General features: G+C 38.5%; 1 protein-coding gene and 1 long non-coding RNA gene across 2 annotated transcripts; one reads left to right on the forward strand and one right to left on the reverse strand.

Moving 5' to 3' along the window:
* Positions 1-1,558: 1,558 nt before the first annotated feature.
* LOC119083748 lies at positions 1,559-26,581 on the reverse strand. The gene is made up of 3 exons (XR_005088926.1): positions 26,350-26,581; positions 18,401-18,405; positions 1,559-1,569 (listed from the first exon to the last, which is right to left on the reverse strand). It is a non-coding gene; the product is annotated as an uncharacterized LOC119083748 (long non-coding RNA).
* On the forward strand, positions 6,599-25,091 carry LOC119083686. Its single transcript, XM_037193470.1, has 8 exons — positions 6,599-7,071; positions 7,119-7,321; positions 21,614-22,282; positions 22,350-22,427; positions 23,427-23,520; positions 23,583-23,626; positions 23,706-23,802; positions 24,733-25,091. Exons 2-8 carry the CDS (start codon positions 7,156-7,158, stop codon positions 24,884-24,886), a joined length of 1,302 nt encoding a protein of 433 aa, XP_037049365.1. The 5' UTR covers positions 6,599-7,071; positions 7,119-7,155; the 3' UTR covers positions 24,887-25,091.

Genomic DNA, 26,581 nt, shown 5'->3' on the forward strand with positions numbered 1-26,581 from the left:
TCAAATCGTTCACTTAAAATTCAAATACGGCGTGAATTTTAGTGTATAACGGGAAAAAATCGAGAAATCGTTTTTGGATACCGGGAATTGCACACACGTAATCAGACAAAAAGAAATGAGAGATAGAGAGGAAAAACGGGATGGTCGATTAAAATCAACTTTGCCGAAGAAATTATAACTTCCTCATTAGTACGTGCGAGTACGTAATTAAGTCGTTCTGTTCAGCGAACACTCTTCTTCCCCACTGAAAACCTAAAAATATTCACAAAAATGTTAAAATTAATCTCTTTGTAAATGTGTGATGATTAATTTACTATAAATAGTTAGTCGGTTAGGAGAAGAAGCAAAAGAATAATTTCTGTTTGTTTGTTTATTTCTTTTTTAAATCAAACCAAAGATTTCATTTCTTGAACCAGTAAATATAGAAACCTTTAATAACATTCAATGTTTCAGATTAGAAGCGAAAAAAAGAAACTAATTTGCGGCTAAATATAGCTGCGCTTGAAAATACAATTCGAATTTGTTTGAAAAGGGATTTTCTGTCTAGGAATTTGCGTTAGCATGTTTTAAGGTCAGACCGGAATCGGTTATTTTGGTTTTCCAATTGACTGGCATGCAATTTTTATTCTTGTTTCAGTCAATATTAATGGCTTCGCGCACGAGTAGATGACAAAGAATTTGTGTCACTATCGCGAAGTTACAGCCAGTGGTATTAATAGGAACTAATGATGCAGGTCATATACTCTTCAAAAATTAATCTTAGACCCAGACTCAGAAACCAATGAAACTACCAAAGAAATAGCTATTTTGCTCACTAGTTAGTAAATGCGGTTGTTTTCCGCATTTGATGTGAGATTTCCGATACGAGCGAAGTGAGTTATCACAAAAGGATAAAGGAGTAATATCTGCAACGCATACGACCTATCCATACGAATTGGATATCCAAATGAATTGGATTTATATGAGGGCTGAACTGAATAATGCTTGGTTGTATGACACCTATGACACTTACAGATTTTATTAAAGTGTCAGCTGAATCAATGATAAAGTAATGATTCCCGTAGTCTATCTGGAAAAAAACACAAAATCCTTTCAGTTACACATCGCACCGAGGAAAATGCTCGCAATACTACAAATGCAGAAAAGACACAAATAATTCAATGTGGTAACATACACGCCATGCCACAAATATAATAAAAGAAGAAAAAAAAACGGAAAAACGAAAACAGAAAGAAAGAAAAGTCAACAACTGAGCCGCTCGTAAATTATGTTGAGTTCAATTTTATTTTTGTTTTTATATACTTCGAAACGATGACTTGTTGTGCGGTGTGTAGCACTTTTTACATGATTCGACACTAAGCGCCCCCCCGTTTGCGGTTCTTGTTTTTGCAATGAAAAGCAACAAGTTAAATGTACTGTTGCTTTCATTCACAATTTAGGCTGGACTCGCAGTCAACATTTTTCCGATATTTCGATTCTCAATGGAAACGGACTGGGAAATATATTTAACTAAAATCGTGACAGCGAAAAAGCGAATTAACGTTGTTGTCTTATAGGGCCAGAAAACGACTCATTACAGTCTCTTACTGTCTTGATGGGATTTTTTTTTGTTTCGACGCCTTTGGTTCGAAATACAACCTGTCCAAACGACTAAAGTGTCCCAGCAAAACAGTAATGTACTAGAGATGTGCGGGCCGCCCGAAAATGTCGGGCCGCCCGGGTTTTGATCCGGCCCGACCGGGCCTGGACCGGGCGGGCTTCAAATCTGTCGGGCCGAGCTTGGACCGGACCTAAAAAACCAAATTTTTGGCCCGATTTTCAAAGTTTCGCGCACTTTTTTATATGAAATTTGAAAATGTCGGCCCGTCCGAGTTTTTATCCGGCCCGATCGGGCTTGGGCCGGACGGGCTATAAATACGTCGGGCCAGTTCGGGCCGGGCTTTAAAAATGAATTTCGGACCGGGCTTAGGGCCGGACGGGCTTCAAAAAAACATCGGCCCGCACACCTCTAGTAATGTACTATTACGTGCAAGCGATGTGTAAGTGTGCCATTACTGCCGTCTTTGGAAATGGTTCGGTAGCACATAGAGTATGGCGGCAAATATCTGTCTCCGGTTCGGAAAACAGGTTTCGCACAAATTTCTTAGAAATTACGTAAGTTGTGAATGGGTGAGAAGTTTCTGAACTGCAATGCAGAGCGTGCTGGCTTTGTGTTCTGACCAGCATCACTTAAAGTGTCACTGAAAAAGTAATGGGGGAAAGCAGTTTGATAAACTTACATGCACGTCTATAAGCCTATTACATTATATACTTAACCACAACCACCCCACACTTCATGTCCTGCTGTTCAACAATCGCCTTTCACCAAATGTGTGCACATATCTGTACGTAATTCCATACTGTAGCCTCCATATATGAAGAATTTCATGAAAAACAATGTTTAAGATTTCGTTCGTACAATTCGTCGGATAAAAATGTAATGGCTGGCGACGCATTGAGAGTCATTTTGAATGTCATGGGATCGGTTTCATATTATGTGTTGTGTGGCTGTGGCATACATTAGAATTTTGCGGAATTTTCATAAAGAAACTTATTGTTTGATTCTCTCTCGCTGTTGGAGATAAATATTGGGATTTATGAGCGGGCTCGTATTCGTATGTACTTCGGTTGTATCAGAAGAAAAGGAAAATTTGCCACGAGTTGTTCTATGGCTTCATTTCTACTCTATCTCTTGTGTGTGTTCTTGTCTATTCTCTTGAGAATTTTCTTAGCCAGAAAAAAATATTTAAAAAAAAAATGTTTGCCCCTGCTGCCCCCTCTACTTGTCTTTATCCAATAAACGTATAAAACAGGCCTGGAGGACATAGAGATTTTGTAAACTCATTTTAATATTATTTTAACATAAATTGTGAGGGCGCCGAAAATAAATCAGCCGATAGTGCTCCAAAAACTATTTGCCCCCTGGAACAAATAGTCGAAAATACACTATTTGCAGCAGAGCGCAAGGAACGCTATGTGCACGCAAATTGACAGCTAGTACAAGTTTGACAGTTTGTGTTTGACAGTTTGTACATGCTTGACGGATTGTACAGGTTTGACAGTTTGAACAAGTTTGACAGATTGTTCAATTTTGGCAGTTTGTTACAGGTTGATAGTTACAAGTTTAACTGAGTTTCACGCCGTAAGTGCGGTCGAAATTCAAAATGGATGCGGAGGTCTTTCTAACGCAGCGTCATTTTCATACAATGAAGCGTTTAAATGTACTATTTCGGTTCACTTTTTCATCGAATCGTTCACTTAAAATTCAAATTTTAGGCACACTTACGCCGTGAATTTCTGAGGATTTTCCTCAACCTTTTTCAACCTTTTTTCAAAATTCTTTTTTTCCCCGATTGGTATCGACAAAAGTAAGGTCAAGTTCGAAAATGGGCATGGTGGGGTCAGCCCTTCCAGAGCTAGGGCCCTATAGGTGTTTTTCAGTCTTTCGACGATATCTATCGACATACGCACGCAATAGCTGCTTGTGATATATCAAATGAAAGGTAACGAGTAGAACAAAGTTGCTGAACATTGTTTTTGTGTAGGATGCAACGCGAGCTTGTTGGGAGGGCTCAAAGGTCGTTACTCGGCCCTAAGTGTTTTTTGCACATAAATCGAGTAAATCTCATCCGATTTTGCTAGATTTTGTTTCATTTGAGAGATAATTGAATGCCGAATAGAATGATGGCAAAAAAAGTTTCAAATTTGGGCCCTTGGACTAAGGCCGCTACTCGGCCCTAAGTGTTTTTTGCACATAAATCGAGTAAATCTCATCCGATTTTGCTAGATTTTGTTTCATTTGAGAGATAATTGAATGCCGAATAGAATGATGGCAAAAAAAGTTTCAAATTTGGGCCCTTGGACTAAGGCCGCTACTCGGCCCTAAGTGTTTTTTGCACATAAATCGAGTAAATCTCATCCGATTTTGCTAGATTTTGTTTCATTTGAGAGATAATTGAATGCCGAATAGAATGATGGCAAAAAAAGTTTCAAATTTGGGCCCTTGGACTAAGGCCGCTACTCGGCCCTAAGTGTTTTTTGCACATAAATCGAGTAAATCTCATCCGATTTTGCTAGTTTTTGTTTCATTTGAGAGATAATTGAATGCCGAATAGAATGATGGCAAAAAAAGTTTCAAATTTGGGCCCTTGGACTAAGGCCGCTACTCGGCCCTAAGTGTTTTTTGCACATAAATCGAGTAAATCTCAACCGATTTTGCTAGTTTTTGTTTCATTTGAGAGATAATTGAATGCCGAATAGAATGATGGCAAAAAAAAGTTTCAAATTTGGCCCCTTGGACTGAGGCCGCTACTCGGCCCTAAGTGTTTTTTGCACATAAATCGAGTAAATCTCATCCGATTTTGCTAGATTTTGTTTCATTTGAGAGATAATTGAATGCCGAATAGAATGATGGCAAAAAAAGTTTCAAATTTGGGCCCTTGGACTAAGGCCGCTACTCGGCCCTAAGTGTTTTTTGCACATAAATCGAGTAAATCTCATCCGATTTTGCTAGATTTTGTTTCATTTGAGAGATAATTGAATGCCGAATAGAATGATGGCAAAAAAAGTTTCAAATTTGGGCCCTTGGACTAAGGCCGCTACTCGGCCCTAAGTGTTTTTTGCACATAAATCGAGTAAATCTCAACCGATTTTGCTAGTTTTTGTTTCATTTGAGAGATAATTGAATGCCGAATAGAATGATGGCAAAAAAAGTTTCAAATTTGGGCCCTTGGACTAAGGCCGCTACTCGGCCCTAAGTGTTTTTTGCACATAAATCGAGTAAATCTCAACCGATTTTGCTAGTTTTTGTTTCATTTGAGAGATAATTGAATGCCGAATAGAATGATGGCAAAAAAAGTTTCAAATTTGGGCCCTTGGACTAAGGCCGCTACTCGGCCCTAAGTGTTTTTTGCACATAAATCGAGTAAATCTCAACCGATTTTGCTAGTTTTCGTTTCATTTGAGAGATAATTGAATGCCGAATAGAATGATGGCAAAAAAAAGTTTCAAATTTGGCCCCTTGGACTGAGGCCGCTACTCGGCCCTAAGTGTTTTTTGCACATAAATCGAGTAAATCTCATCCGATTTTGCTAGATTTTGTTTCATTTGAGAGATAATTGAATGCCGAATAGAAAGTTGGCAAAAAATTTTGGGTTTCTAAAATAATGTCGTAAATTGTTGGTTTTATTTGAGAGGTACTTCGTACGGGCTTTCGTAATTGCGCTATGCGCAATTTTAAAAATGAACACTTTCAGTAAATTTGACCATGCTCAACTTGACTTGCATTTTGGTAACAGACGCATTAGAGGGTTGTAGACGTATTAGGGTTCCGGGCGTATTACGGCTACGGACGTATTATGGTTACGGGCGAAATAGGATTACGGGTCGTACGGGGCTAAGTCGCAGCAAACGCTCCGACTGTTCTGATGCCTTGTTTTTGTGAACCAACCTCACTGGCAGTGAGCCACTGCTATTACATTTCATGGATATTATCAGTGTAAAATACTGAAAAAAAATGTGGCGCCCCTACAGGCCAACCGAACAAGTTATCCCTTTCCAAGGATTTTCAGAGGATTTGTTACAGATTTTGGATAGATTTTGAAAGGATTTTGTTCGATTTTCATGATTTTTCTACTTTGATTTTCTCTTGGCTGACAAACGATTTTCTTTGAATATTTTTGCCCCTCGGTGGGAGATCTGCTCGAAAACCCCATAACTGCAAAACAACATAACTCGAAAACGAGCACTGACATGCAAATCCGTGCCCCAGTTCATTTCCCTCCCATTATATTCTCATCGTATTATATATACACACACATTTTCGACCATTATAATTAAATAAACATCTCGGAAGAAATTCTTTTTTGAAAGAAAATTGAGAAAATTTTCAGCAGCAGCAGCAGAAGCACTCGGTTTTTGATTGTTCGAATGACGAAGAAAATGTTTTAGGAAATGTAATAGTTATTTGTGTGTTGCGATCGGTCAGCGAAACACCAGTAGGTTGTTGTGCTTAAAACCATCAAGAGTGGATAGTAAAGCGAACGAAGGAAACAAAAACAAAAAAAATAGAAAAGAAGAGACAACTGTCGTCTATTGTATTATAGGAAAGTTAATTAAGAAAAACGGGCTGTGTGTATGCCACACACCACATAATAAAATATTCGACACAGTACAAAGTGATGTGTAGTAGCCTCATCTCGTATGAGTTTTTCCGACACATGAGAGAAATAAATAACAGAAAAAAATGTGAAATAAAATTAAAGCGTAAGCACAGAAACGCTAAGAGAGCCATAAGCTCAAAATATACATTTGTGTATGTGGTCAGAATTTAGGCAAAATGTTGAGCAGACTCTGGCTTCAACTCTGAATTTAAATTCAGTCACTGAATTTCAGTGTGAGGTGCTGCTAGAGGGTGTAACTTAGAACAATTTTTATTGTCACTGGCTTAGTACATTTTTGATTTTGGTGACAGCCCTGTTGAATGTCGTTCAAAATGATCGACTCGTTTTTCAATTTTCTGAATGTTATAGTTTTCGGCAACGACGATTTACTGTTATAGTAACTTTTAATTGTCTTCGGCAATTGCCTAAAATCGATGGTATTTTACGACAATTTTTGTGGTAAAGTGGTACATCCTGTTCGATTGCGGACGGTTTAATTTTAAATATAAGTTTCGACGACAATAGATGGAAAGATTTCAGTTACGCGGAAAGGAATCGAATCGGTTGAAGATTTAAACTGCTACCAGTGTGCTACCGCATTTCGCATTGTGAATTAAGTGACAAATGTATAACGAAATACGGAAAGTGATCCCGTAACAGAATGGCTTTTCTACAAAAAGAAATCTGTAAATAACCGAAAGTGTGTGACGTCTGTTGTGAAAATTACAATAAAAGAAAAATGAGAATGCGGAAAGTGGTTAACAATTTCCGTGACAGTGGCACATAAAAACGCTGGTATGCTGACGGAAAATGCAAACATTCGATCCGGAAAGTAGTGATAGGTGAAAGTGTAAATAGAAAATTTAATTTTAGACGGGCGGCCACAAGTAAATCAAAACGGAAAAATTTTCCTTTTTCTTCGTCAATCACATCCACGACAACAGAACCAAAAAATATGTCGACATCAACATTGGGCCGTGAAGAACGGAAACCCTACTACGATGCATACTTGTTGCAGAGACGGGTCCTGCTGGGATGCACGGCCGCAATTGGAATCGGTGTGATTTTGTGGATAGTGGCCATTTCCACAGACCGTTGGTTCGTTGGATCGGGTGGTCAAGGTCTGTACATACTTGAAATGAGAATTTTGAATGGAAAGGAGGAAAACGAAGCAATTTCAAACATACAAAAATTCGTACTTTATATCTTCCTTGCGCCACAATGTCTAGCGAATTATAAGCGAAATGAAAGTGGAGTTTCACAGCGATTTATAATGTTGGATTGTAGTACGGTCACCAATGAAAGTGTAAAACAGATATGGTCTATTGTCCGCCCGGAGGACATAAAAATTTGATTTTCGTACTTAAACGCACTCATTTTCATATTATTTTGACATAAAATGTGAGTGCGTTTAAGACGAATTTGCCGATCGACCATACCTGTTCTAGACTGTCATTGACGGTCACCACAAAACTAATTTTGAATCAAGTAAATTTAGCGGTTTCTTCTCCTCAAGGATGTGTGGTGAATGTTATGAAAATTTCTTACCACAAGTTTCTTAATGTCCGAAATTCGGAAGAAAATGTTTCCTGATACAAATCTTCCACTTGAGCTTATCAAAAAAAAAAAAGAAATTGGATGCGATTCACGCTGTTTACGTTCACTTCAGAGTTTCAATTGTGGCCCAAAATTTTTGGGTGCAGTTGATGAATAAATGAGAACATCGTGAACTGGACTAACTCAAAGCTGCGTGAAGACCTTGTCAATTTTCAATTATGGCTGAAGGGATTCATTATTCGTTGTAGAGGTGCTTGTAGTTTGAATTCTTCCACATTGCCTAACTGAGTATCACAATCGCATGGATGTGCTGTATTCGCAAGAGGTTTGTCCTGCCCAAAAATTGGTTTGTCTTTTAATTCCATTATTATATTACATTATTCGAAAAATAGTTCCATATCTGATACGTAATACTCTTGGGGCTGAAAGTGACAGAATATGCCCCCTACGCGAACGTGGTGTAATTATGTTATATTCGTTACACCTGATCAGTTATACGATTAGATTTGACTACATGAATAAGTTGACATTGACAAATGGGCACACTGTTTCCATAGCTTTTCTTTGAAGGCTCTTTAAATTTTCAACTGTCAAAATTTTTTCTATAAATTTTTTTTAACAGTAAACAATCAACAAACAGATTCAGTGGAAACATGGTCGATATTGGACGCATTAGACGAATGTAGAGTAGACTCAAGGTACTCCAACACAATTCGATATGTGTACAAAAATGCTACTTCATGTATAAAACTTCATAAGAGCACGGAGAAATTCAGAATTGGCCGAGGTGTAAGGCAGGGTGACACCATTTCACCGAAATTATTCACGGCGATTCTGCAGAGTATTTTTAGGAAGTTAAACTGGAGTAAAATGGGAATAAAGGTAAATGGAGAGTACCTGAGCAATCTCCGCTTCGCTGATGACATTGTACCGATAGCAGCGAATCTAGGTCAGGCTCAGCTTATGCTACAACAGTTAAGTGAAGAGGCAAGCAAAGTTGGCCTCAAGATGAACTTATCGAAAACAAAAGTCATGACCAACATCGGGGGCGATAGAGAAATCAAAATTGGTGACACTGCCATTGAACGAGTCGACAGCTACGTATATCTAGGACGTAAACTGAAGTTAGGTCTGGACAACCAGACTGCAGAAATAAGACGTAGGATTGGTCTTGCATGGGCAGCGCTCGGAAAACTCAGACTAATTTTCAAAAGCAAAATGAATAATAGTCTGAAACGCAAAGTTTTCGACACTTGTGTCCTTCCAGTGCTCACTTATGGAGCGGAAACGTTAACTTTAACGAAAGCATCCGAAGATAAATTGAGAGTGACACAAAGAGCCATGGAACGGAGTATGCTCGGAATAACACTCAGAGACAGAATGACGAATCAATGGATTCGACAACAAACCAGGGTCGTTGATGTCATGGAAAGAATAGCATCTCTGAAATGGAGCTGGGCGGGACATATTGCAAGAAGGACAGACGAACGTTGGACCAAAAAGATCATGAACTGGCGACCATATAAAAGACGAGCTATAGGTAGACCACCAGAGAGATGGACAAACGGAATTAAGAATGTTGCAGGTACAAACTGGCAGCAAATGGCAATGGATCGTACGAAATGGAAAGAAGTTGGAGAGGCCTACATCCAGCAGTGGATAGAAACAGGCTGAAAAAGAAGAAGAAGAAGAATCAACAAAACAAATTGAATTCAAACACCAGAATAGATTTTTCATTGCCATCTTAATATATTAATAACAAACGCGCTGCTTGCCTGCCACAGAGAACCACATAAATACTTCCCAAAAATTGATAATATAAAAACGAAAGCGAAATCCACACTCTATTGTATTGTCTCGCAGTAATCCAGAATTATATCAAGCCCCAAAAGAAGCAGTGTTCGAATTGTATGGACGTGGAACGTAATACTGTGTGGCAGTTGCACATGAAGTTAACGGAATTGAATTTCTCCTGATTTAAGGTTTTCTTAATAATTATTATTTTATGTAACACAGCATCAAAACGGCCTGCGGCCGTTAGAGACATTTTACTTTGAAAAATTACGAATATTTCGCCAAAAACCTGAAAAAAAAATCCGAAAAAAACAGCTCTGCATCTAGAACCTAATGAATTACTTTACAGTTTGCACTCGATGTGTGCCTTTGATTTGAATAGCTATTTTGCTAACTGGTTATTAAAAGGGGTTATTCGCTGCGCTTGTATCAGCGACAAAACTCCCATCCCTCTTAGAAACAAGATTTTATCTACTGTTGTGTCAAAATCACCACAAATTAACATAATTGTGGTCAAAAGATTCATTATTTTCATGCAAAAACACATCGTCAGCCATAACGAACACATACCACACATCTACTACAAGTCGTAGTCTACAACGGATGTGTCAATGTGTAAATTAACTACATTTGTATGCTTGCTAAGAGGACCGAAAGTAAAGCTGTCAATTCGCTTGAATTGACATTTCTTTACTTTCGGTCCTCTTAGCAAGCATACAAAACTTAATACGTAACTCTTTCGGCCTACTCAATCGATACGTAAATAACTATTAGACCACTTATGAATATTTTGACATTACAGAAGTTTTCAAATTCTCCAAAGAATATTTTTTGGGAAAGGTAGGCAAAGCATAGCAAAATGAAGGAAAATTCAAGAATTCTGAATTTTCAACATATTTTTAAAATATTCTTTGGAGAATTTGAAAAATGTTGGAAAATTCGGGAAAGTGAAGGCTAATAGAATTTTCGGAAATAATAAATGAAATTTTTAGCCCCGTACGAAGTACTGGGGGCTTATAAGATTAATATGCCGTTTGTAACACGTCGAATTGGAAGCAGACAGTAAGGGCAAAGCTTTTGGTTATGTTCATAGATGACGAATCCGCAATAAAAACAAGGCATCAGAACAGTCGGAGCGTTTGCTGCGACTTAGCCCCGTACGATCCGTAATCCTATTTCGTCCGTAACCATAATACGACCGTAGCCGTAATACGCCCGGAACCCTAATACGTCTACAACCCTCTAATGCGTCTGTTACCAAAATGCAAGTCAAGTTGGGCATGGTCAAATTTACTGAAAGTGTTCATTTTTAAAATTGCGCATAGCGCAATTACGAAAGCCCGTACGAAGTACCTCTCAAATAAAACCAACAATTTACGACATTATTTTAGAAACCCTAAATTTTTTGCCAACTTTCCATTGGGTATTCAATTACCTCTCAAATGAAACAAAAACTAGCAAAATCGGATGAGATTTACTCGATTTATGTGCAAAAAACACTTAGGGCCGAGTAGCGGCCTTAGTCCAAGAGCCCAAATTTTAAACTTTTTTCGCCACGTTCTTTTCGGTATTCAATTACCTTCCATAAAAAACTAAATCTGGCAAAATCGGATGAGATTTACTCGATTTATGTGCAAAAAACACTTAGGGCCGAGTAGCGGCCTTAGTCCAAGGGCCCAAATTTGAAACATTTTTTGCCATCATTCTATTCGGTATTCAATTATCTCTCAAATAAAACAAAATCTAGCAAAATCGGATGAGATTTACTCGATTTATGTGCAAAAAACACTTAGGGCCGAGTAGCGGCCTTAGTCCAAGGGCCCAAATTTGAAACATTTTTTGCCATCATTCTATTCGGTATTCAATTATCTCTCAAATAAAACAAAATCTAGCAAAATCGGATGAGATTTACTCGATTTATGTGCAAAAAACACTTAGGGCCGAGTAGCGGCCTTAGTCCAAGGGCCCAAATTTTAAACTTTTTTCGCCACGTTCTTTTCGGTATTCAATTACCTTCCATAAAAAACTAAATCTGGCAAAATCGGATGAGATTTACTCGATTTATGTGCAAAAAACACTTAGGGCCGAGTAGCGGCCTTAGTCCAAGGGCCCAAATTTGAAACATTTTTTGCCATCATTCTATTCGGTATTCAATTACCTTCCATAAAAAACTAAATCTGGCAAAATCGGATGAGATTTACTCGATTTATGTGCAAAAAACACTTAGGGCCGAGTAGCGGCCTTAGTCCAAGGGCCCAAATTTGAAACATTTTTTGCCATCATTCTATTCGGTATTCAATTATCTCTCAAATAAAACAAAATCTAGGAAAATCGGATGAGATTTACTCGATTTATGTGGAAAAAACACTCAGGGCCGAGTAACGACCTTTGAGCCCTCCCAACAAGCCCACGTTGCTCTTACCCAAAAACAATGTTCAGCAACTTTGTTCTACTCGTCAATACCTTTCATTTGATATATCACAAGCAGCTATTGCGTGCGTATTTCGGTAGATATCGTCGAAAGACTGAAAAACACCTATAGGGCCCTAGCTCTGGAGGGGCCGACCCTACCATGCCCATTTTCGAACTTGACCTTACTTTTGTCGATACCAATCGGGGAAAAAAAGAATTTTGAAAAAAGGTTGTGATTTGCTCAAGCTAGAGGGGTCACGGACGGACGGACGGACGGACGGACGGACGGACGGACGGACGGACGGACGGACGGACGGACGGACATTTTTTTTATTGCGGATTCGTCATCTATGAACATAATCAAAAGCTTTGCCCTTACTGTCTGCTTCCAATTCGACGTGTTACAAACGGCATATTAATCTTATAAGCCCCCAGTACTTCGTACGGGGCTAAAAATGTCCGTCCGTCCGTCCGTGACCCCTCTAGCTTGAGCAAATCACAACCTTTTTTCAAAATTCTTTTTTTCCCCGATTGGTATCGACAAAAGTAAGGTCAAGTTCGAAAATGGGCATGGTAGGGTCGGCCCTTCCAGAGCTAGGGCCCTATAGGTGTTTTTCAGTCTTTCGACGATATCTACCGAAATACGCACGTAATAGCTGCTTGTGATATATCAAATGAAAGGTATTGACGAGTAGAACAAAGTTGCTGAACATTGTTTTTGTGTAGGATGCAACGCGAGCTTGTTGGGAGGGCTCAAAGGTCGTTACTCGGCCCTAAGTGTTTTTTCCACATAAATCGAGTAAATCTCATCCGATTTTGCTAGATTTTGTTTTATTTGAGAGATAATTGAATACCGAATAGAATGATGGCAAAAAATGTTTCAAATTTGGGCCCTTGGACTAAGGCCGCTACTCGGCCCTAAGTGTTTTTTGCACATAAATCGAATAAATCTCATCCGATTTTGCTAGATTTTGTTTCATTTGAGAGATAGTTGAATGCCGAATAGAATGATGGCAAAAAAAGTTTCAAATTTGCGCCCTTGGACTAAGGCCGCTACTCGGCCCTAAGTGTTTTTTGCACATAAATCGAATAAATCTCATCCGATTTTGCTAGATTTTGTTTTATTTGAGAGATAATTGAATACCGAATAGAATGATGGCAAAAAATGTTTCAAATTTGGGCCCTTGGACTAAGGCCGCTACTCGGCCCTAAGTGCTTTTTGCACATAAATCGAGTAAATCTCAACCGATTTTGCTAGTTTTTGTTTCATTTGAGAGGTAATTGAATACCGAATAGAATGATGGCAAAAAATGTTTCAAATTTGGGCCCTTGGACTAAGGCCGCTACTCGGCCCTAAGTGCTTTTTGCACATAAATCGAGTAAATCTCAACCGATTTTGCTAGTTTTTGTTTCATTTGAGAGGTAATTGAATACCGAATAGAATGATGGCAAAAAATGTTTCAAATTTGGGCCCTTGGACTAAGGCCGCTACTCGGCCCTAAGTGTTTTTTGCACATAAATCGAATAAATCTCATCCGATTTTGCTAGATTTTGTTTCATTTGAGAGATAGTTGAATGCCGAATAGAATGATGGCAAAAAATGTTTCAAATTTGGGCCCTTGGACTAAGGCCGCTACTCGGCCCTAAGTGTTTTTTGCACATAAATCGAATAAATCTCATCCGATTTTGCTAGATTTTGTTTCATTTGAGAGATAGTTGAATGCCGAATAGAATGATGGCAAAAAAAGTTTCAAATTTGCGCCCTTGGACTAAGGCCGCTACTCGGCCCTAAGTGTTTTTTGCACATAAATCGAATAAATCTCATCCGATTTTGCTAGATTTTGTTTTATTTGAGAGATAATTGAATACCGAATAGAATGATGGCAAAAAAATTTGGGTTTCTAAAATAATGTCGTATATTGTTGGTTTTATTTGAGAGGTACTTCGTACGGGCTTTCGTAATTGCGCTATGCGCAATTTTAAAAATGAACACTTTCAGTAAATTTGACCATGCCCAACTTGACTTGCATTTTGGTAATAGACGAATTAGAGGGTTGTAGACGTATTAGGGTTCCGGGCGTATTACGGCTACGGACGTATTATGGTTACGGACGAAATAGGATTACGGATCGTACGGGGCTAAGTCGCAGCAAACGCTCCGACTGTTCTGATGCCTTGTTTTAAATAAATTAAAGAATTTCGAACGGAAATTCATTTGAATATTTAGGATTGTTGCGTTTGGTGACCTTGACTCACCTTCAATTTAATTTCTTTACGTTTTATTTGCATTTTTGATCTGACATTATCACTTCTGAAACCAGTGGAATTATTGGGACAGATTTTTCGCCAGTTAACTCCTCTACTCCACGTGAGGTAAATAGCTATCATCTACTGTGTCATATTCACAATTTGAGTGTCACTTTTAGAATCGAAATGGGCATGTTATTCACAGGACGTACGTTAATTAACTGAAAATTTCGAAAATTGGTCATTTGCGAACGGCTAACTTCGATAATTTCACTGGAAATTGACAAATGTGTGTTTTATTTGTGGGGAATATAAATGAGTGAGGGTCTCATGGCTCATGTGTTGATGTTTACAGGAGACAAAATCTTGTTCCTAGCACGGTAGTAAATGGGGGTTTTGCGCACACGATGCATTACCGAACTCGCTTCGCTCTTATCGGCGATCTAACATCTAGTGCGCACAACAATACCATTTACTAATCTTATTATGGAAATACCTAAATTTTACACACTGACAGATCCGTGACAGGTCCGTGCGTTAATCTTAGATTTACGCACGGATTATTTTGGTATTGTAGTCAAGGCTGTAGTCAACTTTGAATCGCCATTTTATTAGATACGCGGGAACACACCACTTCTGAAGATTTTACATATAAAAAAAATTCACCAAATCGTCACGGCGACGAGAATCGTCAAAGTAGGTGAATTTTTGTATGTGGTAGTTATGGCTGACAATGTGTTCTTGCATGAAAATAATGATAAAATCTTCTTGGCAACTTTTCATCTCTCTCTCTCTCTCTCTTGCCAACACGTTAGTAAAGTGGATTGTTTTACGTACTAGATGTGAGATTGCCGACACAAGCGAAGCGAGTTATCAATATAGCTATTTCCAATATTTCCTTGCCCTGAAAAACCAAAAAAATAATTTGCACAAAATGTTCCAGTCTAGTTGCGCGGGCTAATTTTTTTTTTGTTTGTGAATCAGTCGGTAAGTTTTTCTTCTTAAAAATAAAAAACAACAAAATTTCAACGTGTAAAACAAAACAACTTTTAGCACGAGTTCATTAAAACGAAAATATTTTCAAATGAAGCCAACTTCTTCGTTTATTATTTTTATTTTCATCATTCTCTTCAAACAAAATTTATGATGATCATTTCCAACGTAACGATCTGAGGAATTGCCTATGCCTTTGATTTATGTAAAAAAAAGAAACGAAATTTTTGTGGTAGTTAAATTTGAATGAACCACGATGTTATGTGAAGCGTTTTATGATCTATTTTGACATTATTATGTGTGTATCAAGTCAACAAGCTAGTTAAATCTATCCCATTTTACTCAGCACACCACTTACAAGACCAATTAATATTTATTCACTCGAATCATTTGTTTTTTTTGTGGTCTAATTGATCAATTCGTTTGCCATTTCCAACTTTTCCGGACAAAAAAATTACGTGACGATCGACGGTTCGGTTTTGTGTGCAAACTAATGACAACCAACTTTGCTTCTAAGGGAATTCCCCGTATTTAGTTCATTTAATCTATAGATCTCTTCGTTTGGTGAAACTGATGACGGAAACGTGAGTAATGGTGGGGAAAAGTGTGCAAACTAATTGAAACCAACTTCACTTTCACATAGTAATGAATAAGTGAGTGCGTCCAATTCTTCGAAATGAATGTAAATGAACTAAATACGGGGAATTCCCTTAGAAGCAAAGTTGGTTGTCATTAGTTTGCACACAAAACCGAACCGTCGATCGTCACGCCAGCGGTCATTGTAGTGATCTATAGGGATATAGATCATTGTCAATGTCGTTTGAGATGTCAAATAAGCTGTTATTTTCACAAAATGTTACAAAAATTTATATGAAGCTGTCATTGTTTGAGGTTAGCTTTGTGAAATTGACAACTCATTTGACACTATTTTGAGAGAAGAACAGTTATTTGACACTGATCTATTGAAATGGATTTCCCTCTACTGAAGTACTAGATTTATACCAAATGTCACATTGTGATTTCGATTAGGAAAGAAAAGTGGCCAAAAATTGGATGTGTGAAAACGAGACCACATTTCTGAAGGTTCGGAACGGGTTGGCCTGTTTCAAGTTCAGGTTAACCTAAAACCTGTATCTCTGACTCGAGCCTGAATTTTCATTTTCGGGCTTGATATGAACCTGCAAGATTTCATGTCAGATCAGGTTGGGTTCAGGTTGCCCGGAATTCAAAAAGAAAAAACGATAACATCGCCCTGTCAATGATAATATGCTACGTTTTCTGTTCTGTGCGATATTATTTATTTATTTATTTATTTTTATTTATTCTTGTTTATAGACCAATTAACAGGCCGAGGCCCAATAATGAATCAGTCTTTTTTTTTTTTTTTTTTAATACATTGAAAAGGAGTTGAAAGAAAAACTTAAATCGAAAAAAAAGAAAAATTTACAAAGGTTTTGCAGAGAAAAATTTACAATAATTCACACAAATTAAGGCATACCTAAAGGGAACGACATTACCAGCAAAACGAGTTTCTCACTAATCGTTTATAAGTACTAAGAGTTGAATCTATAATGTTGAGATTGCGGAAATGCGTGTCATGACTACGTTGAATCCGGTAAATTGGTGCATTCAGTTGGTAATTCGTAGCGATTTTTGGTAAATAGAAAACGGAATCACGTCTCGTGACCCTGGTAGGTTGATGGAATGTAATCCTGTCACGAAGAGTTGAGTCGAGTCGGTTGTGGATCAGTTTAAACAGCACTATTTCGTCATTTTCCAAACGCCGGGTCTCCAATGATCTTAGTTTCATGTGTCGCAAGCGAGCATCATAAGAAGGGCGAGGGTGGGCGATTCCGAACTTAAAGTAAAACATTCGAGTGAATTTTTTCTGCACTCGCTCTATTTGATCGATGGCATTCGAGTAGTACGGGTTCCACACCGTTGCACAGTATTCGAGTCGGTTTCTCACCAGTGATGAGTACAATATTCGCATGCTGGACTGATTCGAGAAATACTTTCCGCGTCGGAATACAAATCCAAGCATTTGGTATGCCTTCCGAGTTACGTCATTCACATGATCGCTGAACGATAGTTTGTCATCTATTAACACTCCTAAGTCTTTCTTCACCTTGACTCTTACCAGTTGTTCATTGTCCACAGCGTAAGGAAATATTATCTTGTCTCGGCTGTGCGTGGTTGACATTATTGCACATTTTCCTACATTGAGCGCCATATTGTTCCGTCTGCACCAGTCCACAACTCTCGCCAGGTCATCCTGGAGCAACTCACAGTCATAAGTGTTGCTGATCGATTTGTACAGTTTGAGATCGTCAGCGAAAGCAGAGCAGGATGACAGCGATTCCAACAAGTCGTTCACGAAGACAATAAATAGCAGGGGTCCTAGTATTGATCCCTGAGGAACACCGGAAGTGGGAGTAATGCAGTTCGACTTGGATCCTCCAATGACTACGTATTGAGTCCGGTTGCGTAAGTAAGTTGAGAACCAATGTACCATATTGTCCGATAACCCGAGAGCCTTTAGCTTGAGTAACAGCATACCATGGTCCACCTTGTCAAAAGCCTTTGCAAAGTCTGAGTAGATAGTGTCAACTTGTCCACCTGCCACTTGAGTTGATCTATTTACGAAAAAACCGTGCTGCGAGGTGTGTATGCTAGATTTGATTTCATTGAAGAGTTTGTTAAAAACCAATCGTTCAAAAATCTTCGACATTGCACACAATATAGTGACTGGTCTGTAGTTGGTAACACTATTCTTGTTACCTTCTTTAAATATTGGTGATACGTAGCCGGTTTTCCACTTCGATGGAAACTTACTTTCTCCAATGGACTTATTGAAAAGGATACTTAAAGGAAGGCTCAATGACAGAGAAAGGTTCATGAAGAACATCATCGGAAGGTTATCCGGACTGGCAACTTTATTCTTATCGAAACCCTTGAGAGCAGTCATTACTTCTGTGGGAGAAAATTTCATGTCCACCTGATGTAGAAATGGGTCTGAGACAAATTCAGGGTCAGGTTGAACAGCCGGGTTATACACAGATTCAAAGTATTTGGCAAACAGGTTACACACTGAGATTCTATCAGAAGCACATTCATCAAGATAGCTTATACTGTTAGGTAATGCGTTCGTTTTTCTCAAGGATTTAGTAAAAGAAAAAAAGCATTTAGTGTTCGACTTGATCTTCACCTCACAATCTTTCACGTATACATCGAAACACGTCTTGATCTTACTTTTCACCAACTTTCGAAGCTCAGAAAACTCGTCGATAAGAACCGCCTTTGCTATCGCACAACGTTCACGTTTTATCTTCAATCTTAAACTATTCTTCCTCTTTATCATTGAAATAAGATCGTGCGAGTAATACACTGGATAGTCTCTGGACGTGAAAACAATCTTCGGTATTGTGTCTATAGACGGTGTGAGCAAGGAATAAAATTTTTCAATCGCAGTATCAACATCATGGTCAGCAAGCTCACGTTCCCAGTCAATCTCACGAAGATCATAATTTAACCGGCAATAATCGGCCTTAAAAAAGTTGACCTTGGGAGGTCGCTGTTCTGACAGAAACTTCAGCTTCGACAGGTTCGTACTTACCATAAGCGCTGGGTGATGATCGTCTTCTGGGACTAGCAAATCAGTCGATCTAGTAACTCTTACTCTGTCCGATGGAATGTTCGTAATGACTAGATCTAGCGTTCTGCCAATACCATTCCGAATCACATTGACCTGGTTCATGCCACACAGGGCTATCATGTCTAATAACTCATTCGCAATGGCACCCCTCGCATGTAACGCTCCATAATCCCCAGTTGTTATGTCACGCAGCCACGTGATGCTGTCTCCTAGGTTATAGTCTCCAGTCAACATGAAGGAGTCTTTCACATCTGAGGACATGACGTTATCTACGATCTTTTCAAAATGTCTTCTATAGACATCAATTTTACTCCCCAGCTCCACGTATTTAACATTAAAAAAGGCCTTGCCGCCATTGGCTTGTTCAACAGAAACCCAGATATCGCTTTCCAGCTCGAAAGAGTCCACCCGAGTCGAATATAAGTGTTTTTTTACTGCTATCACACAACCTCCTCCATCCTTTTTTCCAATCACGTCATTGTCCCTGTCATTCCTATATACGATATACCTGTCATCAAATAACTCTGAAGTGAACACGTTGGCCCTAAGCCACGTCTCACATAGAATAATAACGTCGTAGTTGCCAGATAGCAGATTCTTTCTAAAGTCACTCGTCTTAGTCTTTAATCCTCTCACATTCTGGTAGTAAACGGTTAAATTTTGGAATTTCGAAACTTGACTCATCTTTTGAGCGAATACGCAGTATAAGGATGAACTTGAATCTATAGATTTTTTTTATTTTTTGTTTTGTTTTTTTTTTTTTTCGTGCGGTTTTTCGTATAGAAATGGAAAATGGTTTTTCCAGGTGAAGAAATAATTTCAGGATGAGTTAGAATATTTGGTTTTTCAGTGCGGTTTTTCGTTTAGAAATGAAAGATGGTTTTTCGTTTGATGGTTTTGCGTTTAATTTCAACTTAATTTAGATTAAATTATACCGAAAGAAGAATAAAAACAGGAAAAAATTCAACTTGCAATAACAAGCCTCCAAACAATCAATTTTATCTTCTTTTCTTCTTTAAAGAAGACTAAGCAAAATCTAATCACTTTGAAAAAAAAATTAAGAAATTTGAATAACTCTAAGCGTACAAGACTTTAAGCCCAGTCTTAGCACTATAAAATAGTTTTTTTTTTAAAAAACATTGAAAAAAGTTCTAAATAATAATAAAAAAGTTCTAAATAACTCTAAACGCACCAGGTAACAGGTGCACGAATATTTGTTAAAAAATTACTTTACGCAGCAACGTTTTTTTCACCACTCCTATAATCCCGATCACATCAAAAAAAGAAAAACTTACTTTTTAGCTCTCTGCAAACTTATTGGCGAGTCATCATCATCTTCTGGGCGTTGCCTTTTCGAATAACTGTTGAATTGATTACTCGGCCCTGATCGATGGTCTAGTGACGTCAGCATCTGATACAGCTCATCGGTGCTACGATAGATTCTTTCTGCTCCATTGGCCTCTAGACGAACATTACAGCCATTTCGATTGAGCCAAACTGAGTGAATCCTCTTATCTTTGACGGTCTTTCGACCTTCGGCCAGAAGTTTTCCAAAAAACGGCGTTACATGATTATTGATGAATATCGTGGAGTTTCCGATTGATGTATCCGAACCGATGATATCACGTGCCTTCACCACCTTGTCCACTTTAGCTTTCATGATCCTTTGCTTGGTAGCAAAATCGTTGAATTTTGTGATGAACATATTCGTGAACGTTTTTGCCTTTTTGATGCGATAGCAGCCAAATATGTCGGCTCGCCGGATGTCACAACCAATTATTTGGAAAATTTTCAGTGATATTAAGTTAAGATCCTCTCCAACGACAGCCGGTAGGCCCATTATACTTATGTTATGCGACAGAACATTTTGTTTTAGCAATTCGGCCTCGTAGTTGCTGCGATGAAGCGAATCCTCGATTGAACTTAACCTCAATTCCATCAAATTAATTGAAGAACAGTTTGAATTTACTCTGTGATCCATTTCTAGTAGGCGTTTATTCATCGAACGGCTATATTGTTGAAGGTCATCTTTGGTGCACTGCGAGTCTCGTATTTCTTTTAGTAAAAGCATCATTTCGTTGTTGGCCAGTTCAGCCGTTGATTTCTGTGTAATTGACTGGTCTCTTTGGTTAACATCGGATATTTGATTCGACTCGGTGTCTGATTTTAACAATTCGTCTTCCAACTCGACATCAATTTGCAAAACACCGTCACCACCACTCATTTTATTCTGTTTAGTTTTTCGTTGATTCTTGATAAAATATGGTAATGTTCTATTGCCACGAACACTTTTCTTCGGTTTATCCATTACAGTAAATATGTCGGTTGACATTAATCATTTGGCGCGAAGAAAACAAAGACAATTATGATGACGTCACACGCATAACAGTTATAGTGAACGGAAATTTAGGGCAGCGAAAAAAACAAGTCAAACTCTATTCCATCACGATTACAAAAACAGCAAAAAAAAAGAAAAATACACTTTCAGGCAGATATGTAACACTAGGTATGTTTAACAAGACACACTGTCAAACTAAAAAAAAGCGTTTATTGACCAAATTAGCAACATTCACCGCAAATAAAAAGAATTAACCGGAGACAAACAGAAACACGTCCGCTCACTTTGAGTTATGTCGGTTCTCACCAGGACGATCTTATCGTTTTTTCGTCGCCTCTCCGAACTCTCAGAATGACCATGTGCTCACAACTTAGCCTTCATCTGTTCATTGCAATTACTTTCTTTTTCCCTTTGCAGGCATATTCATCCAGGAAACACGTCGATATTATATAGCATCACATGCCGGACTGTGGCGCATGTGTCGCTATAGTTCGGTGCCAACACTCCTACCCAATTCATCAGCAGCACGAAACTTTACCACCCTCTCCTTGACGAATGTGACACAGATCAATGCTCTCAAAAAGACAATAGCCGTAGAAGATCCATTTATTTTAGATATTATAAACAACGTCCACTTATCCGATCCGATCACGGACATCGACAATGATTTCCGGCAACTACTGTTTGCCCATTGGATATTGGACCATGACCAAGACTTTAAAACGCTCAAAGACAAATACAAAGAACTGGTCGCTTTCCGAGCAAATGTGGAAAGAGCGTCGAACAGTTTGATGATGATCAATCCGACGAATGTGTCCGCGGTGAGAGAAATTATCGGAGCGACGTTATCGACGGTGACAGTGAATGGTTCACTGATTAATGTCATCGTACCGGAAAACTTACGGAACGCTCTGTTCGCCGATTGGGAAGATCAGCCGAATGTGTTGCCGTTGCTGTGGCAATACTCAAAAGATTTGGAAATACCAATCTTTATGGTCAATTCGAATGGGACCAGATATATCATTCAACCGCCACCGCCACCGAAAAAGGGAAAGGTGGCCAATGGATACGTGTACAATCGATTCGGTTGGTCATTCGACTTTCAGTTTCAGTTTGTTTTTGATTTGGAAAGATTTTTGATTCTCTTTTCCAGAGAAGTGCAAATACCACATTCTCTTCCCAACGGACGATGACATCAAATCCGATCCGGCCATAGATGACGAGATTTTGGGTAAATTTTGAATTTGCATTTCATTCTTGAGGCGCAGATTGGGTGCTGCTTCGTAATTCCTTAAGCCGAGAACAATTTGTGAACTCGCTAACTCACTCGTGTGTTTTAAGCAACTTGGTTCGGTCGTACGATCCGATGAATTTCCAACCTTTGCCGTACTTTGTTTTACCAACCAATTCGATTCCCAACATATTGTCAACGATTGCACTTCATATACCTACTGCCACTGTTCGATCTGCTTATTGTTCTCTGCTGTCCGACCTGCTTATTATTGTTGATTTGGAACCACATTGCTATCAGTTCGATGTTCTGGAACTTTCGGAGTTTGTGACGATATTTTATGTCAGTCTTAATCCATCTGATTAACCTGAAGACTTTACGATTTGTGCTTCTTTGCATTCACTTTCGGCTTTCCAAAGACGTCGTTTCACAATTGTTTCTTTAGAAACTTGAAACTTCGCTTTGCAAACTTTAAAACTTCATTACTTACAGATTCAAAACGGTTGAGCCCCCATGTAGGATCAGGTTAGCTTAATGAAACATCCGACTTTTCAAATCAAATGAACTCAATTTTATTTAAAACTTTCTTCATCTACGGTTCGCAAGAAACGGATTTACAATTCTCGTCTATGCAACTGTTCATCATGACAAAAGGATATCGAATGTACAATTAACATGTACCGATTATTCAGTACCGACAGGAATGACTTTCGCAGCACCCAATGTAATATACTAATTCAGTTCATACGAATGTAAGCTACCGATTCGTTTTTTTTTCGGATTTTCATTAATTTCTCCATTACTTCGCCTTGTGCGAATATAATCAGAGGCAGTGAAGTTTGAGCATATTTTCCAGCTGATCCATGCAAACAATCAAAACTATTTTAAATGGGTTTACCACTACCACTCGACCACTAATAGCTCGACTCATAGTCATTGACTATTCGCTCAATGTGTGAACAGCATTTTCGAAATAAATAATTTTTGAATTTTTCTTAGATTACACTAGAACGGAAGCTTCATTTGCTTGCATTTGCCTGTTCGTAATGGCAATGGGATTCGTCTTTTCCATTTATACGTTTCTCAATCCACGGTAAATGGCCCGTAATATTTATGAAAGTAGATCCGGCCAATAAAATCCGATTTGTCTTAAAGGTACATGTTCAAGCGACTGGCTGGTGGGATTCATTTTATATCGTGTGAGTGTACAGTTTACAGCTGAGAAAGGTTGAACGGAAAAATTAATTTTTCTCCTCAAATTTGTCCTGTTTCGTAAAGCGTCAACTGGTTTTATTGTCATTCAAGTGCTGACACATGCCGTGGAATACGAGAAAAATAAAAATTCGTTCGCATTTCCGAAAGGTGTCGATTACACGTTAGTATGCATGCGCAAATATGTCGGAGAGGGAAAAAACCTGGCGGGAACTCAAAAAAGACAATCACTAGATCTTGGTGAGTTGTGACTCTGCAAGAGTTGTAACTATTGGAGAGTTACAACTTTTAAATAGTTACAACACTTGGAGAGTTACAACACTTGGAGAGTTACAACACTTGGAGAGTTACAGCTCTTGAAGAGTTGCTACTTTTGGAGATTACAGCTCTTGGAGAGTTACAACTCTTGGAGAGTTACAACTCTTGGAGAGTTACAACTCTTGGAGAGTTACAACTCTTGGAGAGTTACAACTCTTGGAGAGTTACAACTCTTGGAGAGTTACAACTCTTGGAGAGTTACAACTCTTGGAGAGTTACAACTCTTGGAGAGTTACAACTCTTGGAGAGTTACAACTCTTGGAGAGTTACAACTCTTGGAGAGTTACAACTCTTGGAGAGTTACAACTCTTGGAGAGTTACAACTCTTGGAGAGTTACAACTCTTGGAGAGTTACAACTCTTGGAGAGTTACAACTCTTGGAGAGTTACAACTCTTGGAGAGTTACAACTCTTGGAGAGTTACAACTCTTGGAGAGTTACAACTCTTGGAGAGTTACAACTCTTGCAGAGTTACAACTTTTGTAGAGTTACAACTCTTGTACAGTTACAACTCTTGGAGAGTTACAAATCTTGGAAAATTACAACTTTTAAATAGTTACAACACTTGAAGAGTTACAACTCTTGGAAAGTTACAACTATTGAAGAGTTACAACTCTTGGAGAGTTACAACTCTTGGAAAGTTACAAAACAGTAACAAATTCCCAAGAGTTGCATTTCTTACAGTTGTACTATGTCTTGAGTTCCCCGGGTTTTCTCTCAGTTTTCCACTGTTTGGCTTGATTTGATTTCCATTTTCTTTTTGTCAATTCACACAGGCACGGCTACGGTTTCTACTTGGCCTGGACAGTGTTTAGCATCAATTTTTTCTCTTTTATCATGTTTATGTGGTATTCGAAGAAAAAGAAGGGGAGCAAAGCGCCAACCGAGGAAATGGTAATGGCTGATGAACCAATCAATATTGGCCGATAGACGGCCAATTATGAAAAAGACAAACACAATGTGTGTATGAATAGTGAGAGAAAGAGATTTCGCCACATCATTTTGCGTGCAAGAACTCGACTTTGCATTTAGATAGAAGTTTTGTAAATTTTATTGCTCATCGATTTCATACAGCAGATTAACCATATATACGCATCATAACCTCGAAATCATAGTAAAATCATAAACGACTGACTTAGATCCATTGAAATCCTGCTGTAAATCATTTAATTTTTTGTTATTTCGTTATCAGAATTTGTGTCTGAAAAGTGTGACTATTTGTCTGTAAGTGTTAGAGTAAGTGGTGAACTTTCATGCAAATTTGGACGTAACAGAGATGCTCCTGTCTTACGTGAGGAGTAACGTAGTTCAATGTAAGAGGAAATTTTTGTTTCTTTTAAAAGATTACTTCCAGCTGTCAACTCTGAACTTTTTGTACCAGCAGTCAAGCAATGAAAGTAAATGGATAGGTATGGCCAAACGTTCAAATTTGTTCTAGCCGGAGCACATACGGATTTGCATGGCGCCACCTCAAACGAACTCATTTCTAGTGCAAATTTCCACTAGAAATGAGTTCGTTTGAGGTGGCGTCATGCAAATCCGTATGTGCTCCGACTTGTATGGACTGGCCATACCTACTTATCTACTTTCATTGCAGACAAGGTTGTACTTCGTAGTTAATGTGATAAATGCAGCATCCTGTATCAAACATCTCTATCCCGAAAACACACGAGAAAGTTGTGTATTGATGGGATCGACAATTACGCTGCGTTTTCCACTGTTTAGCCTGTGGTGAATATCGCATTACAATGGAAAACGCAATGCACAATTTGCTCGTGTGTTTTCGGCCTTAGACGGATGATCGCGAAGTGATCCTAAGCCTTAGTTTCATTTCACCAAAAAAGTACTCCGTGTGAGAGACAAAATTGAATTTTTGCAATTTTTCCTTTGTTTATTTGACAGCTCGCTCTCTCACGGAGTACTTTTTGTTGAGAGGAGTGGACACTTAACTTGCTTGAGGTTTTGCCGTAATTCATCAATCAAATTTCATTTTTATTTTCGTTGTAGAGCTGGACATTTTCTATTCATACCTGTAAAGCCATTTTAAAAGTTTGTATGTCATATAGTCTAAAGGATGGTGTAAATGTATCGTTGAACCTGTTACTGTTTAATTAATTAAATAAAATCATAAATTGAAAAATGGACTTTTTTTGCGCCCGAATCGGCAAAAACGCTAGAAGCTAACAAAAACTCAAAGGAGCAATGTTGAGGAGAGGACAACTAGATAAAGTCTTGCCTCACAAATTTCTTAGTACTTCAGTAAGGTCTTCCACCGACCAGTTAAGCAGACCGCCAATATTCACTGAGGTTTAAACGCGACGTGTTGTCGACATTTTGAATAATGAAAATTGAAGTTGAAAATTTACCGCCACTGATCCCAATGAACAGAAAACCCATCGCCAGAAAAAATTCACGCATAATTTTGAGCTGCCAGACAAAAAGAAAAGTCCAACAAGGTCACTTTTTGACGTGATGACCCCACGACTCGAAAATGGTGTCATTCGATGCCCAACAACCTCAACGATCATGAAAGCTACCACCAGACAAAATTCACTCAGAATTGTGAGCTGCCGGACAAAATAACACTCAAAAACTGTCACATTTTGTCGTGATTCGCCGCCCACG

Source organism: Bradysia coprophila, unplaced genomic scaffold, assembly GCF_014529535.1.
Source record: "Bradysia coprophila strain Holo2 unplaced genomic scaffold, BU_Bcop_v1 contig_70, whole genome shotgun sequence".
Lineage (NCBI taxonomy): Eukaryota > Metazoa > Arthropoda > Insecta > Diptera > Sciaridae > Bradysia > Bradysia coprophila.

Coding starts and splice junctions, on each gene's coding strand:
- LOC119083686 (XM_037193470.1), top strand. CDS start 7,156: ATGTCGACATCAACATTGGGCCGTGAAGAACGGAAACCCTACTACGAT. Junction 22,428..23,426: donor CATAGATGACGAGATTTTGG/GTAAATTTTGAA, acceptor AATTTTTCTTAG/ATTACACTAGAACGGAAGCT. Junction 23,803..24,732: donor CCGAAAGGTGTCGATTACAC/GTTAGTATGCAT, acceptor CAATTCACACAG/GCACGGCTACGGTTTCTACT.